At 35.8% G+C, this 12,912-nt stretch overlaps 1 protein-coding gene across 1 annotated transcript; it reads left to right on the forward strand.

Annotated features, from left to right (window-relative positions):
• Positions 1-3,096: 3,096 nt before the first annotated feature.
• On the forward strand, positions 3,097-3,871 carry LOC109533727. The gene has a single exon (XM_048666611.1). The coding sequence runs from the start codon at positions 3,215-3,217 to the stop codon at positions 3,830-3,832; it is 618 nt and encodes a 205-aa protein (XP_048522568.1). The 5' UTR covers positions 3,097-3,214; the 3' UTR covers positions 3,833-3,871.
• Positions 3,872-12,912: the final 9,041 nt, after the last annotated feature.

A 12,912-nucleotide genomic window follows, 5' to 3' on the forward strand; every position in this document is an offset into this window, starting at 1 on the left:
GCCGTATAACCTAAGACCGGTTAGGTCTAAGAACAAAACTTCTGAACAAACTCAACCACACATTTAAAGGTAAACTATGAAATTGAGAAAAAAATGGGAGGTTTTATTTGAAATAGATAAGCATGTTATTAAGACAAAAAAAACATGGAACTTTGCAGACACACTGAGCGGTTTACACAGAAATTTTCACAAACTGAAACATAGCAGAGTGTAGATGTAAAAATCCCAAATTATGCGACTTACAACAATGACACAAAAAGTTAAGCGAACACCAACAAGAAGCAGAAATAAACGCTCAAAAATGCGCGAAAAATCCGCACAAAAATTCACAGTACAACTTCAAGCCATTACCTTAAATACAACACTTCAAATGAAGGCCCTGGATTGTCTACTGTGAAACTACAAATTCATACGCAAAGTGGTGTTTGGATATGTAAATACGATAATACAGTTTCATTAAACGTAAATACATGGGCCCTAAACGGCTTTCGACGCCTTCCTAACATATGCCCCCATGATTATGTCGTAAAAAGCCGCAGGAAGCGCTTGATGGCACGTTTGGCTCCGCTACTCGGTAACGATTTGTTGAAAGAACACGACCAAATAATTTGACAATAATAACAAACAATTACCACTAGAAAAACATACATTGGCTCACGCAACAATGGTCCGAAACCTGCCATAAATTCTGCCAAATTTCATCTTTTGAACCGAGAAACGTAATTAATTTAACCAAAAAAAATTGTACTTGAAATTTATTATTATTAGTACTATTAGTCATACTGATTTCTGTATTTTTAGTAATGTAATTAAGTGCAATGAGCAATGAGCTTGCAGAATTTCACATTTCAGCTTGAAAATATCTGAAAAATGTCTCAAAGGGTTTAGCGAATCCAAAATTTGCAGGAATGTGTAACTTGTGCTTAAACTGCGCTGATAGAAAAATCAAGTATTTTCCTAACGCACTAACCCAGCCCCTTCAGAGCGACTAAAAACACAACCGGTAGCAAATCGCCAACGCAAGACCAAAATTCTGAAAATTTCTCAAAATTCCCTCAACCTATTTAGAGCTTCCTAATTTTCCGTGTTGAACCATCAATGTCTGAACTATGCTGAGACTAAAACTAACTCCAGTTTCTACCTAGCGCAGTTTCATAAGGACAAATTAATACAAAAAGCATTGTAAAATTTCAGTACATCTTTTGAAAAATTTGCTAAATTTTTTCTAAATATTCAAAACTTCCAAATTTTCCTTGATGGACTACCCATGCTTGCTCTATGATGAGAATATAACTCACGTCTCTATCTAGCGCAGTTTCGTCAGGGCGAACCAAAATAGGAGCAATTGCAAAACCTCAACGCAACAGCAAATTATGAAAAAGTCTCAAAATTGTTTCTAAATATTTACAGTTTTCAAACTTTAACTAACTAACCTATGCTGAGAATGAAACTCAACTTTCTACCTGACGCAGTTTCATGAGGACGAGTTAATATAAAAGCTATTGCAAAATTTCAACCCAACACCAACTTTTGGAAAATTTTCAAAATTTTCTATAAATATGCAAAACTTCCAAATTTTTAATGATAAACCACCCATGTTTGCTCTATGACGAGAATATAATTAAAGTGTCTGTCTAGCGCAGTTTCAACAGGGCGAACCAAAATAAAATCGGTTGCTGAACTTCACCGCGACAGCAAATTTTTTAAAATTCTCAATGTTTTCTCTAAACATTTACAGTTTCCAAACTTTAAATTATGAAGCACCGATATCGAAACTATGCTGACGCAAAAACTCAAGTTTGTACGTAAAGCAGTTTAATCAGGGCGAATTAGAGAAAAAGCTGTTGCAAAACGTCGACGCAACACCAAATTTTGAAAATGTCTCAAAATTGTTTCTAAAGATTCACAGTTTTCAAACTTTCTGCGATAAACAACCCATGCTTCGTATGTGTAAAATTGAATTTCAAGTCTTCACCTAACGCAGTTCCAGCTGATTAATTGACTGTAACACCCATTGACAATAAATGGTGTAAATACTCCAATCAACTCTTCAGACAAGGCCACCCCAAACACCTGGCGTTTCTTGTCGTTTCGTTCGGTTTCTTTACATGTAAAGATGATTTTTTGTGGCAGTTCCAGGCTCCAACTTATTTCCACTTTCTTTCTACTTTCTCGAACCGAGCCCGCATTGGAACTACATTTGAAGCCCTAAACTGACCAGCACTATGTTTGCTATGCTTTTGTGGCCAGTTGCTAGTTGTGTCAATGCAACCAGAAAATGAGTAATTGATGAAAACGGTGCCTAAAGGCAGCTTGAATATTTCTGCCCCGCAAATGGTTGGTAAGTGTAGAAAAATCCAGCAAAGTTTTAAAAAATTAAGTTACTTACTTGCTCTAGCCAATGACCCCGTCAGCTTGACAGATAGATGTCAGACCATGCATGACAATCATGCTCACGGTTCAAATGCATGCGTCCAAAATTGCATGCTCCTATCGATGGAGAAAATGGCACTAAACCGTCAAGACAACGTTAGTTTTTCGCAAAATCCACAAAATCCTGCACAGAAGTGGCAAAAATTGAGTAGACAATTTGACAAAGCACTGATTGAATGACATGCAGGGTTGACGCGCTTTGAAAGCGGCTCAATCGATAAGTTAGCAGTAATTTGCTTGAAAACCTGTAAAACTGATAAGTAACACTTTTGAAGTGGGTGGGTTTCGCTGCATATGAATGAAGCTCATGTAAAATTGCCCGACGGGCAATTTAGCGAAAAAAAATGTTCTTTATATTGTTTTTATTTTCTAGATCAACTAATATTTTTACTCGATTTTTTTCAAACTCTGCAATTACTTCAAAGAGGGGCTTTTCTATTTACACCGAATAGAAATCCACCATATACCCGAAAGATTAGCATGAGATTACACCTTTTGATTATTTAAATATTTCCTCATAATAAAGTTGAAACACCGGCTCAAAGAGCGGGGCTGGGATTGGCTGGCCAAGTTTCTAGCGCAGCCATGTTCCCTACTTAGTGCGGATCAGGGGCGTATTGTCGTGTTAGGCTCCGCCCCATCCCTATCCCTTCTTATTGATAAGAATTGAATGACTGTGAAAATTCCCGCAAGTGCAAGTGTTCGAGTTGTAGTCATCCGAGTGATAAGTGCGTATCGAGTGAATTCGAACTGACACTTTTGGCGACATTAGTGCTTCAAGATGTATCACAATCCGCTTCAGCAGCCAGTGTCGGAGGGTTATTTTCCGACGAATTTTCGCGTTTTTGATGGGCGCATGCATATGGGGCTTCATCACATGGCCAGCAACGAAATGAGCCATGTGAGCAACGGTAATGTTCAGCCAAACTTTGGTTTTCCGAACGAAGACCTTTACTATTCAGGCCAACAGCACTTTGCCCACACGGTGCCTCATATCTCCTCCGTTGGCAGTTTCGAGCAAGAATATGCCTCGGAGGGCAGCCAAGGATCGTTGTCGCCTCAACAACCGATCCAGTCGCAACAGACCAATCTGAGTCCTTCCCCTAATAACAATACAAGTGCGTATAGTGCAAGTGGTGTCGTTCTCCAGAATAGTACGCCGTCGTCTCCAAATCCTTCAAAGCCTCCACAATATCCCTCAACGGGAGCACCACCCTTCTTGCGGTGTTATCCTCTAACACCGAATGTGAGTCAACACGAATGCACCCAACCGCATATTCCGCCCAGTTCCCGCTCGGGAGCCACTAGGAGTCCCTACGAATGGATCAGAAGACCCACGTATCAGAACCAACCTAATCCTGGTAAGCAGTGCTTAAACCCACTTGTTTCTTATGCTTGAATTGAAGTTAGTAGCCAATGAATAGTAGAATACGGTACAAGAGACGAAAGTCGAGTGTGGACATCAAGTTCAGTCTCAAAGTCGTTCAAATGGTCTATTTTTCTGCGCTCGCCGATGTAGCCACAAGCAAAACACGTGTTTCTTTTTAAATAGCGCAATTTTCATGCAAAATATGCATCTTATGCAAACATTAATTGTTTCACTTCTATTTGCTTACAAAAGTACGCTTTTGACAAATTACAAAATTACTTGACTTCTTCTCGGGTGTCAAACGCCGTCCTCCCGCACGACACTTTTCGCCGTTGTATCGAAAACTTCTATCTTGGAACGCCGATATGTGGATTTTACGCAGGGTTTTAACTTCGCCTGCTACAGTTTTATGTTAATTCAGTGGTTGCAAATCAATCCCGATTAAAACCCGTAGTGAATTGAGTCAAATTCACTGAAAATTTCGAGTTTTTCCATTTTTTAATTAACATTTTGGCTCGCACTATTTTGCCCAAAAATCGCTTTACATTCCTGGTGTCTACACTAATTTTTAAAACCTTGAAGAAGCTACACGTTCCCTTGATCTAAGTTGTAAATACGGCGGAGAAAACCTGAGAACGGAGGAAATTCGAAACTTTCCTCATTGTTTTTGGGCTATTTTGCATTAGCCGATCGCATGTAGAGTGTTTTGTTTGCAAAACCCAAAAGTGCGAAACTCCCCAAAAATTCCCATAACATTCCTTGTGTGGAAAGCACATGCTTAATATAACATTTTCGGATAAAATTCAATTTTTCCTGGTGGATTAAAAGGATTTGGATTTTGCCCTTTGCGTTCTGATCGGTTTTCTGCTCAGTTAATGGCTGCAACCCAATTTTGATTAAACCGCAAGCCGGATTGAGTCAAGTTTGCCTAAAATTTACTCATTTTTATATTTTAAGGTTAGCTTTTCACTCAGATTTATTGCCTTCCAAACCGCTTTAAATCCCTGGTGCGATTTTTTTAAATTTTCATAGAAGACGACAAAAACCCCTAAAGGCGGCCCAAATTCGAAACTTTTCCATTGATTTAAGGCTAGTTTGTCACATACATAGTGTTTAGTTTACCTAAAATCGCTTGAACCCTCGAGAACATTAAAATTTCGCTTGAGAGCCCTAGAGTAACAATCATTTTTCCCTTAATTAATTCAATGAAACGTTTGAAAAGTTCAAAATATGACAGAAAAGCTTGACGATGGCGCAAATTAGAAACTTTTCCTATCGATTTAAGGCTTTTTGGCACCAGCCGATCACTTAGAAAATGTTTAGTTTGCTTAAAAAATCGCATGTATAATCAAAGAACATAAAATTTCGCTTAAGACCTCTAGTGCGGAAAGCGCAAGCTTTTAAAATCTTTGGGCAAAATTCAATTTCTCTTTTGATTCGTTCAATGAAACGTTTTACGGCCCCAAACTTATTTTATTTGGTAAATGAAGGAATGAATATTTCAAAGGTTCCGCTTAGGTCATTTCACACAGGCTTTGGACTTTGCCTTGGCATTCTGAGCCGTTTTCTGCCCAATTAATAAATTCTGCAAATTAACTTTCATTCAACCATGAGATGGATTTATTCAAAATCTGCCTGCTTTTGCCTCTGTAAGCTAGCTTTTTCATTAACAATATTTTTCCCGAAAATCGCTTGAAATACCTAGTGGGTAACATGAGTTTCTGAGACATTTTCATTTTAAAGACACCGTTTTCATCGGTGTTCTTCCCAGGCTGTTGCTAAGAGCTTCAACTAAAAATGAAACGACGACAAACAAGTCTGGAGACTTTGAAACTTGTCCTTGACTTGACGAAGCTTGAGGGCAAAATTTGTCAGAAATCCGTTTAACTAGAAATGATTTCCACACTAGGGCTAGTGTGGAAATCACATGTTCATATATCGAAACAAAAACTGCATGAGAGGCGCAAAATTTATTCAATTTCATAGATTAAAGAGAACAGTATTTCACAGGTTCAGATTTACTTCACACAGGCTTTTGACTTTGCTTTATGCGTTCAGAAGAGTCTGGGCCCGTTTTATGTTAATATGATGGTTGCTAATGAGTTTCGATTAAACCGCAATGTGGATTGCGTCAAATTTACCGAAAATCTGTCCGTTTTTTATGTTTTTAAATCGATATTTTTGGCTAAGGTTTATGTCCTGAAAATTCGCTTTATAGCCCTAGTGTGGCAAATAACATTTGCACCTTAAACCAACGCCTACCATCTATACCAATATTAAAAGTCCGACTTAAGAATGCTCCTGAAGATGGCGCAAATTCGACACCTTCCGCATAGGTTTAAGGCTATTCTGAAACAGCAGACCGTGTGTAAAAATCCGCTTAACAGCCCTAGTGCGGAAAGCTCACGCTTGCCTCATTTTTGGGACAAAATTCAACTTGTCTTTTGATTCTTTTAAGTCTCTAAAAGTCTTTTTGAGATGCAAAACTTGTTCAGAATCAGATTCGGCTCCGCAAAAACGCCAAAAATCTGCAGGTTTTTGCATTTTGTAAATTATTCTTTCGCGTCTAACATGAAAAAATGGAAGAATTGTACACTAGGGTGGAAAGTTCAGCGTCAAAAGCCTCAAAGCTCAAAAACTTTATATTGAATCCACCTAAAATAACTAAAACGAGTGTTCGCTTTGCCCAAACAGGCTCATTAAATTCTTCGAAAACTCGCCTAACATCCCTAGTGCGGAAAGCACATTTTTATCACCCGTTTGCTCAAGACTCAATACTTTCTCGATGTTACCACTATAAACAGAACCTGTTTCAAGTGGAGTTTAAATACGCAAATGACAATATTTAGAATTCTCAAAGTGAATAGTTAATTCAAATTCCCTGGAGACCCGATATTAGTTACGACCACCCGCTTTTTACCATTCGATAAATTGATATTCAACGATGTCCAAATAATAGCAATTTAACGGTTTGACGACAAGACAAAAGAGTTTTCACTTGCATAATTCCCTCCCTCAGCAGAACATTATGATAGACAGCCCAAATTGGACGGACATTCCAGGTACAGAACCTTAAAAAGGCGTGTAGTAATTGAGTGGTTTGGAGGACAGAGTTAGAACTTAAAACTTATGCTTACGCTTTGGCTGGATTGCCAATATGTTGCCCAATAAATAAATCAATCCCTCCCAAGCACAGGTCTATTAAAATGGTAGTCAGTCCATAAATTTTATTGCTTTATGAAGTTAACCAGCCGTTTACTACTCGCGTAAAATCTATTTGCTCTACTAATATTAGTTTCTTCTAATTGTTGAATGCAAACTGAAGTGTTTTGGATTTTCTTTTCCATGGCAAATATTAAAACAGAATTGCAGTCAAAAACTCTACTTTTATAGAAAGGTTCATTCATAGAAAGGATGATGGAAATGGTTCCACTTACAAGACTGTCACAAATAAGGCTCAAGCCTTAAGCCCCGACTTCACACTTTTCATAGTAATTTAAAGCCGATGGATTGTTTTAAAATAGTTTTTTAATATCTAAATAAAAAATAATAAAAATTACTAACAGAGGGGATTTTTTTTTTGGAGAGAGAAAAGTGCCTAAGAAATGGCTTTTAACTTTTTGTGCAGATTTAACGTTAATTCCTCAAAAAAAGATAGTTATTTCTAATTAGAAGCTTCTTTGGATGGTAAAATGTGTTTTCCTGAAGTGGCAGACAAAATTGTCAATCTTTTTCACGAGTCTTAATACCGAAGTCCGAGGACCGGTCACAAATCCTAACTCTTGTTTGATGATGGCTCAAAATTGAAACTTAACAAATTGACTTAAATTAAGATAATCCTTATGAAAAATTGTTTTTTGTCCCAATTGTGATTTTGATTACTTCGCGATAAAACCGTTCAAAAAAATGAGGGAACTCACAGAAACTCAGTGTAAATGCCCTGATGGTAGTTGAATATCGAAACGTTCTAAACTAATTCAGTGGTGATTTCTCTAAAAAGTCACCCTTTGATCGCAAAACAGTGTTTCCAAAGTGACTCACACTAAAGTATTCTTAAAAATGCAGAAACTTGAAAAATAATTGCAACAAGCTTGATGATGACACAAACTCGAAACTTTCCAAATTAAGTCCCATTTGATTAGGCTTCTAAAAAATTGCTCTTTGCTTCAAATCGAAGCTCATTTAGTTCGGAAAAAACTCGAATTCGATTCGAAGATTTTTAAATTTGCTACACAATTTTTTCAAAGTGACTTACATTAATCTGTTCATAAAAATGAAGAAACTTGAAAAATCATTGCAACGAGCTTGATGATGATACAAACTCGAAACTTTCAAAATCCATTTCAGGGTGGTTCTTCAAAAAAATCGATCTTTGCTTCAAATCGAAGCTAGTAAAATGTTTTTTTTTTCAAAGTGACTCTCACTAAACTGTTTCTAAGAATGAGTAAACTAAGAAAATCAATGCAAAGAGCTTGATGATGACACAAAATCGAAACTTTCCATGTTAACTAAAAGCTGATTCTCCTCAAAAATTGTTCGAAGCTTCATTTCGAGGTTCGTTTCGTTAGTGAAAAGGTTTTCTTCAAAGAGACTCACTTAAACATTTCCATAAGAATGGGGAATCTAAAAAAATCAAGGCAAATAGCACAAGGTCAATTCTTCCCAATGGATTCAAATGGAATTTTTCAGAAAAAAACCATTTTATTCTCCAAATTTTGGGGCATATTTTGTTGGCAAAGCAGTTTTTCCAAAGATTCATACTAAACTGTTCATAAAAATGAAGGAACTTAAAAAATCAATGCAATAAGCTTAATGATGGCACAAAATCGAAATTTTCCATGGGGATTCCAAGTTGATCGTATCCTCTAAAAAATTGTTCATAGATTTAATTTGGAGCCCGATTAGTTCGTAAAAATGTTTTTTCTAAGGAACTCACGCCAAACTTTTCAGAAAAATGAAAAACCTTGAATTTAAAATTCAGAAATTTAAAAATTTAATGCAAATAACCTGAGGATGGCACAAAATGGTAACTTTCCATAGGAATTCAAAGCTGATTTTTCAAAAAAAGCCTTGATTTACTCCAACTATCGCGGCTCGATTCATTGGCAAAACAGTTTTTCCAAGGCGACCATATTCGAACTAAACGGTTCATAAAAATGAAGAACCTTAAGGAATGAGTTTAAAAAGCTTGATGATGGCATAAAGTCGAAACTTTCCATATTAATGTATTTGTTCGCGAAAATATTTTTCCAAAGTGGCTCACACTAAACTGTTGATAAAAATTAGAAAACTTAAAAAATCAATGCAAATGATCCAATAATGGCCCCCAAATAAAAATGTAAAGGTAATTCTTGAAAAAAGCATACTTTGCCCCAATTCGGAGCTTGTTTAGTTCAAACACAGGTTTTCCGAAGTGACCCACACTATATTGTCCAGAAAAACGAAGAAATTTAACAATTTAAGACAAATGACCTGATGATGACTCAAAATGGAAACTTTTCATATGAATTCAAAGGCAAGTCTTCAAAAAACATACAAAACTCCAATTTTCGTGGCTTGTTTGGTTCGCGCAATAGCTTTTCAAAAACGACGCACACGAAAATGCTCATAAAAGTGAAAAAAGTCAGAAAATGAGTGCAAATGATCCGATGATGATCCAAAATCAAAACGTTTCACATTAACAAAATAGTTATTCTTATAAAAAAACTTGTTTTTTGTTCCAATAAGACGCTCAATCAAGTTTTATGTGGACTTGCTATTCAAGTTCTCCACTAAACTGGAAGTTGCAGGGCAAAAACTTGATGATGGCCCAAAATCGTCATTTTCCTTGCTTCGGTCACTATAAACAATTCCCAAACAAGAGGAAAGATAAGATTATGTATTTCCGTTGATTACAGTGAGCTTAATACTAAAAAATCGCAAGCATTAAACGCTATTTGGCTTAACTCGTAATAACAATATTATCGTTTCGGACAATAAAAGGCAATTTATTGCATGGAAGAATGTTATGAGTACTACATTGGTAATGCGCGTATAAGACATGCTGTCATATCTTTATTAGCCATAAAATCTAAGTCAAACTAAATGGGGAATAATGTGTTCGATTAATTGGGGATCAAGTCCCTATTGGAATGAACAATCCAGGCAAAGGTTCCAGCAGTAAATTTTCCGCTAATGTAACTATCGAGCAAACATTTGAACTGTGTAACTAAACACAAAAGCAAATTTGCTGAAAAATATGGAACACTGGCTAAACATGAACGCTGTTTACTTACTCAGGAAGTCTACAAGATATTCAAAGCGGTCCTCGTACGTACAGCGAGTGTTATCGCTATTTATACCGGATGTATCACAAATAAGGGAAAATATTTGCCATGTTCGGGTAGTTAGAGCCAAAGATTCTGATGGTCTCATGAGGACATGAAACTCGTGTATATTAATGAATGCGCCTAAAGCCAATTTCAATAATTGATGTTAATCTTCGCGCTGATTCTTCACTGTAGGTCTGGCGAATTTCTACTTTATCTGCTATTTATCAATGATATTCAAACCCCTAGACATACAATTCAAGGGGATTAAATTGAGTGCTAATTATCAGCTCTCAAAATAATTATTTGATAAAATCGGCTGGTTTCAAAGAACCACCTAATCTTTAATGACTTTAGATAACTTACGTAAACCTCATAGATTGACTGAATTTTTCGTAAACTTCCACAAAGCCAGTTTGGAACCCTGTTTTCCACCTAATCCAAACGAATGTCTTTCACTTTGTAATTAAAAACACCCACAATGACTGAATCACAAAGTTTGTGTCCCCAATTAGGATATTTTCCGCAAATCCAGACGGCATCTCGATCGATCAAATCAATTAAGCTCGATTGACAGTCGATTTTTCACAGCAATTATTGCAAATTGCTCGACAATTTATTCAATGCGAATATGTTTGCTGACTTCAAACTATCCGTGGTTTTTGTTGAGGACTGTTCAAACTCACTCCTGATTGGATAGAACTCTCAAGGATGCTCACTTGTTTATTTTGCCCAAACCAATCAGAACTGTGATTGATCGGCGTTGCTGATCGATTTAAGAGGGTACCGCCCAAAATAACAAAATAACCAGCGAGCTTTCAAGTCAAAATTACTGGAAGTTTTCTATTCAAAATTTGAGAGACTTCGAGTCCAATTTCAACCCTTTTCTACCGGAAAAAAAGGGTGGATTTAACCATGTTTAGTCGCTTGCACGCATGGCTTTTAAATAAAACTGCGAAAACGAAATAAAATTAATTCAATAATAATAATATCAAAAGTACCAGACTGTTTGATGGTGAAAAAACAAACTGATGAAATGGTGAAATTTTTCTCAAAAATCTGTAACCCGGAATGAAGAAGAGGAAACGAAATTCTATCTGCTCAAAAATAGTTAAAATTTGCAAATTTTTTTATGTGTTTTTTGCAAATTTTTGGTTCTTGATAAAATCAATTTGTGCCACAAATTTCAAAAATGTTTAACTCGAAACGAAACAGAAGAAACAACATTCTATCGGCTCGAAAATAGTCCCATTATATAGAAAATATTACCCAGTTTTTATTCGTTTTTAGCAAATTTTTTAAAACAGAATCAATTTCGTTACCGTTCACACGTGTGAAGCTCGAAGCGAAATAGAAAGCATGAAATTCTCTCTGCCCGAAAATAGTCGAAATTTGCCAATTTTTAAATTGTTTTCAGCAAATTTTTGAACACGAGGTGGTTTGGTGCTTGCTAAAATCAATGTTTGCGACATTTTTCAAAAATGTTTAACGCCAAACGAAACAGCAGAAACAAGATTCTATCTGCTCGGAAATAGTCAACATTTTCCAATTTTTTTGGTGTTTTAAACAATTTTTTTAACAACAGACTTTTGGTGCTTGATAAAATCAATTGTTGTCACTATTTTTCAAACGTATGTGACTCAAAGCGAAATATTAATATATAACATAAAATTCTATCTGTTTGAAAATATACTACATTTATACATTTCTCGGACGTTTTCCGCAAATTTTTAATAGAAAAACTGTCGTTGAGGCTCGATAAAATTAATTTGGGTCACCATTTTTCAAAAATGTGCAGCTGAAAGCCAAATAAAGAAAATAACATTTTATCTGCTGGAAAACAGTCAATTTTTTTTTATTTTTGGTTCCGTTTTGGCAAATTTTTGTACACACGACTGTTTGGTGCTCGATAATATCAATTTTTGCAGGTATTTTTTCAAAATATGTAACTCAAAGTAAAATAGAGCAAATTAAATTTTACCTGCTCAAAAATAGTCAAAATTTTGTATATTTTTTGCTTCTTTTTTTTTATTATTTAGCTTTTCAGTCAACATCAGGAAATTTTCAATTTTTGATTGGCTTTCGCAGTAATTTTAAGGCAGCAGTTTATAGCATTTATTTCCTGTGTAACTTAGTTGGTGCGACAATGAGTTTTGAACTGGCAAATATCTTTTATAAGTGGGTAAAGTTACCATTTTGAGTCATCGTCAGCCACTTTTTGACAATTTTTGAAAATATTATTTCGTTTACGAGGTTATTTTGTAGGCAGGAATTTAGCTGGAGAATTTATTTTGCATATTTTACGTAACGCAGGGTCAGCATCGGGCTATTTTCGAGAATTATTATATAGTTGTTGGAATTTTGCAATTTTCCTCTGTTACTTGACTGAAGGAAGTCAATTTTGGACGGGCCTTGTAAAGCAACAGCCCATTTGTAAGTACACAATTTTTTTTATATTAAGTCATCATCAGGAAATTTTTGACAATTTTGCAAAATTGCGTTCGGTTTACGCTGTTTTGGACGCCAAAATTTTTCATTCACTTACCTATGTATTCGGAAACTAATAAAGTGAGACAGGCGCGTTTCAATATATTGTCTAGGATAAAATTTAGACAATATCACGCAATTCTCAATTTTTTTGCAAATTTGCGTCTGGTAAAAACAATATTTTTGCAGGCTGCAGTTTAGCAATTTTTGTTGTAACTCAGGATAATAGAAAGTGGATTTTTTATAGTGCAGAGTTCCTTCAGTTAGAGAACAAAATTTCCATTTTCAGTCATCATGAAGCAATTTTTGATAAAT

Source organism: Dendroctonus ponderosae, unplaced genomic scaffold, assembly GCF_020466585.1.
Source record: "Dendroctonus ponderosae isolate FM_Combo_2020 unplaced genomic scaffold, Dpon_F_20191213v2 Dpon_F_20191213_1, whole genome shotgun sequence".
Classification (NCBI taxonomy): domain Eukaryota; kingdom Metazoa; phylum Arthropoda; class Insecta; order Coleoptera; family Curculionidae; genus Dendroctonus; species Dendroctonus ponderosae.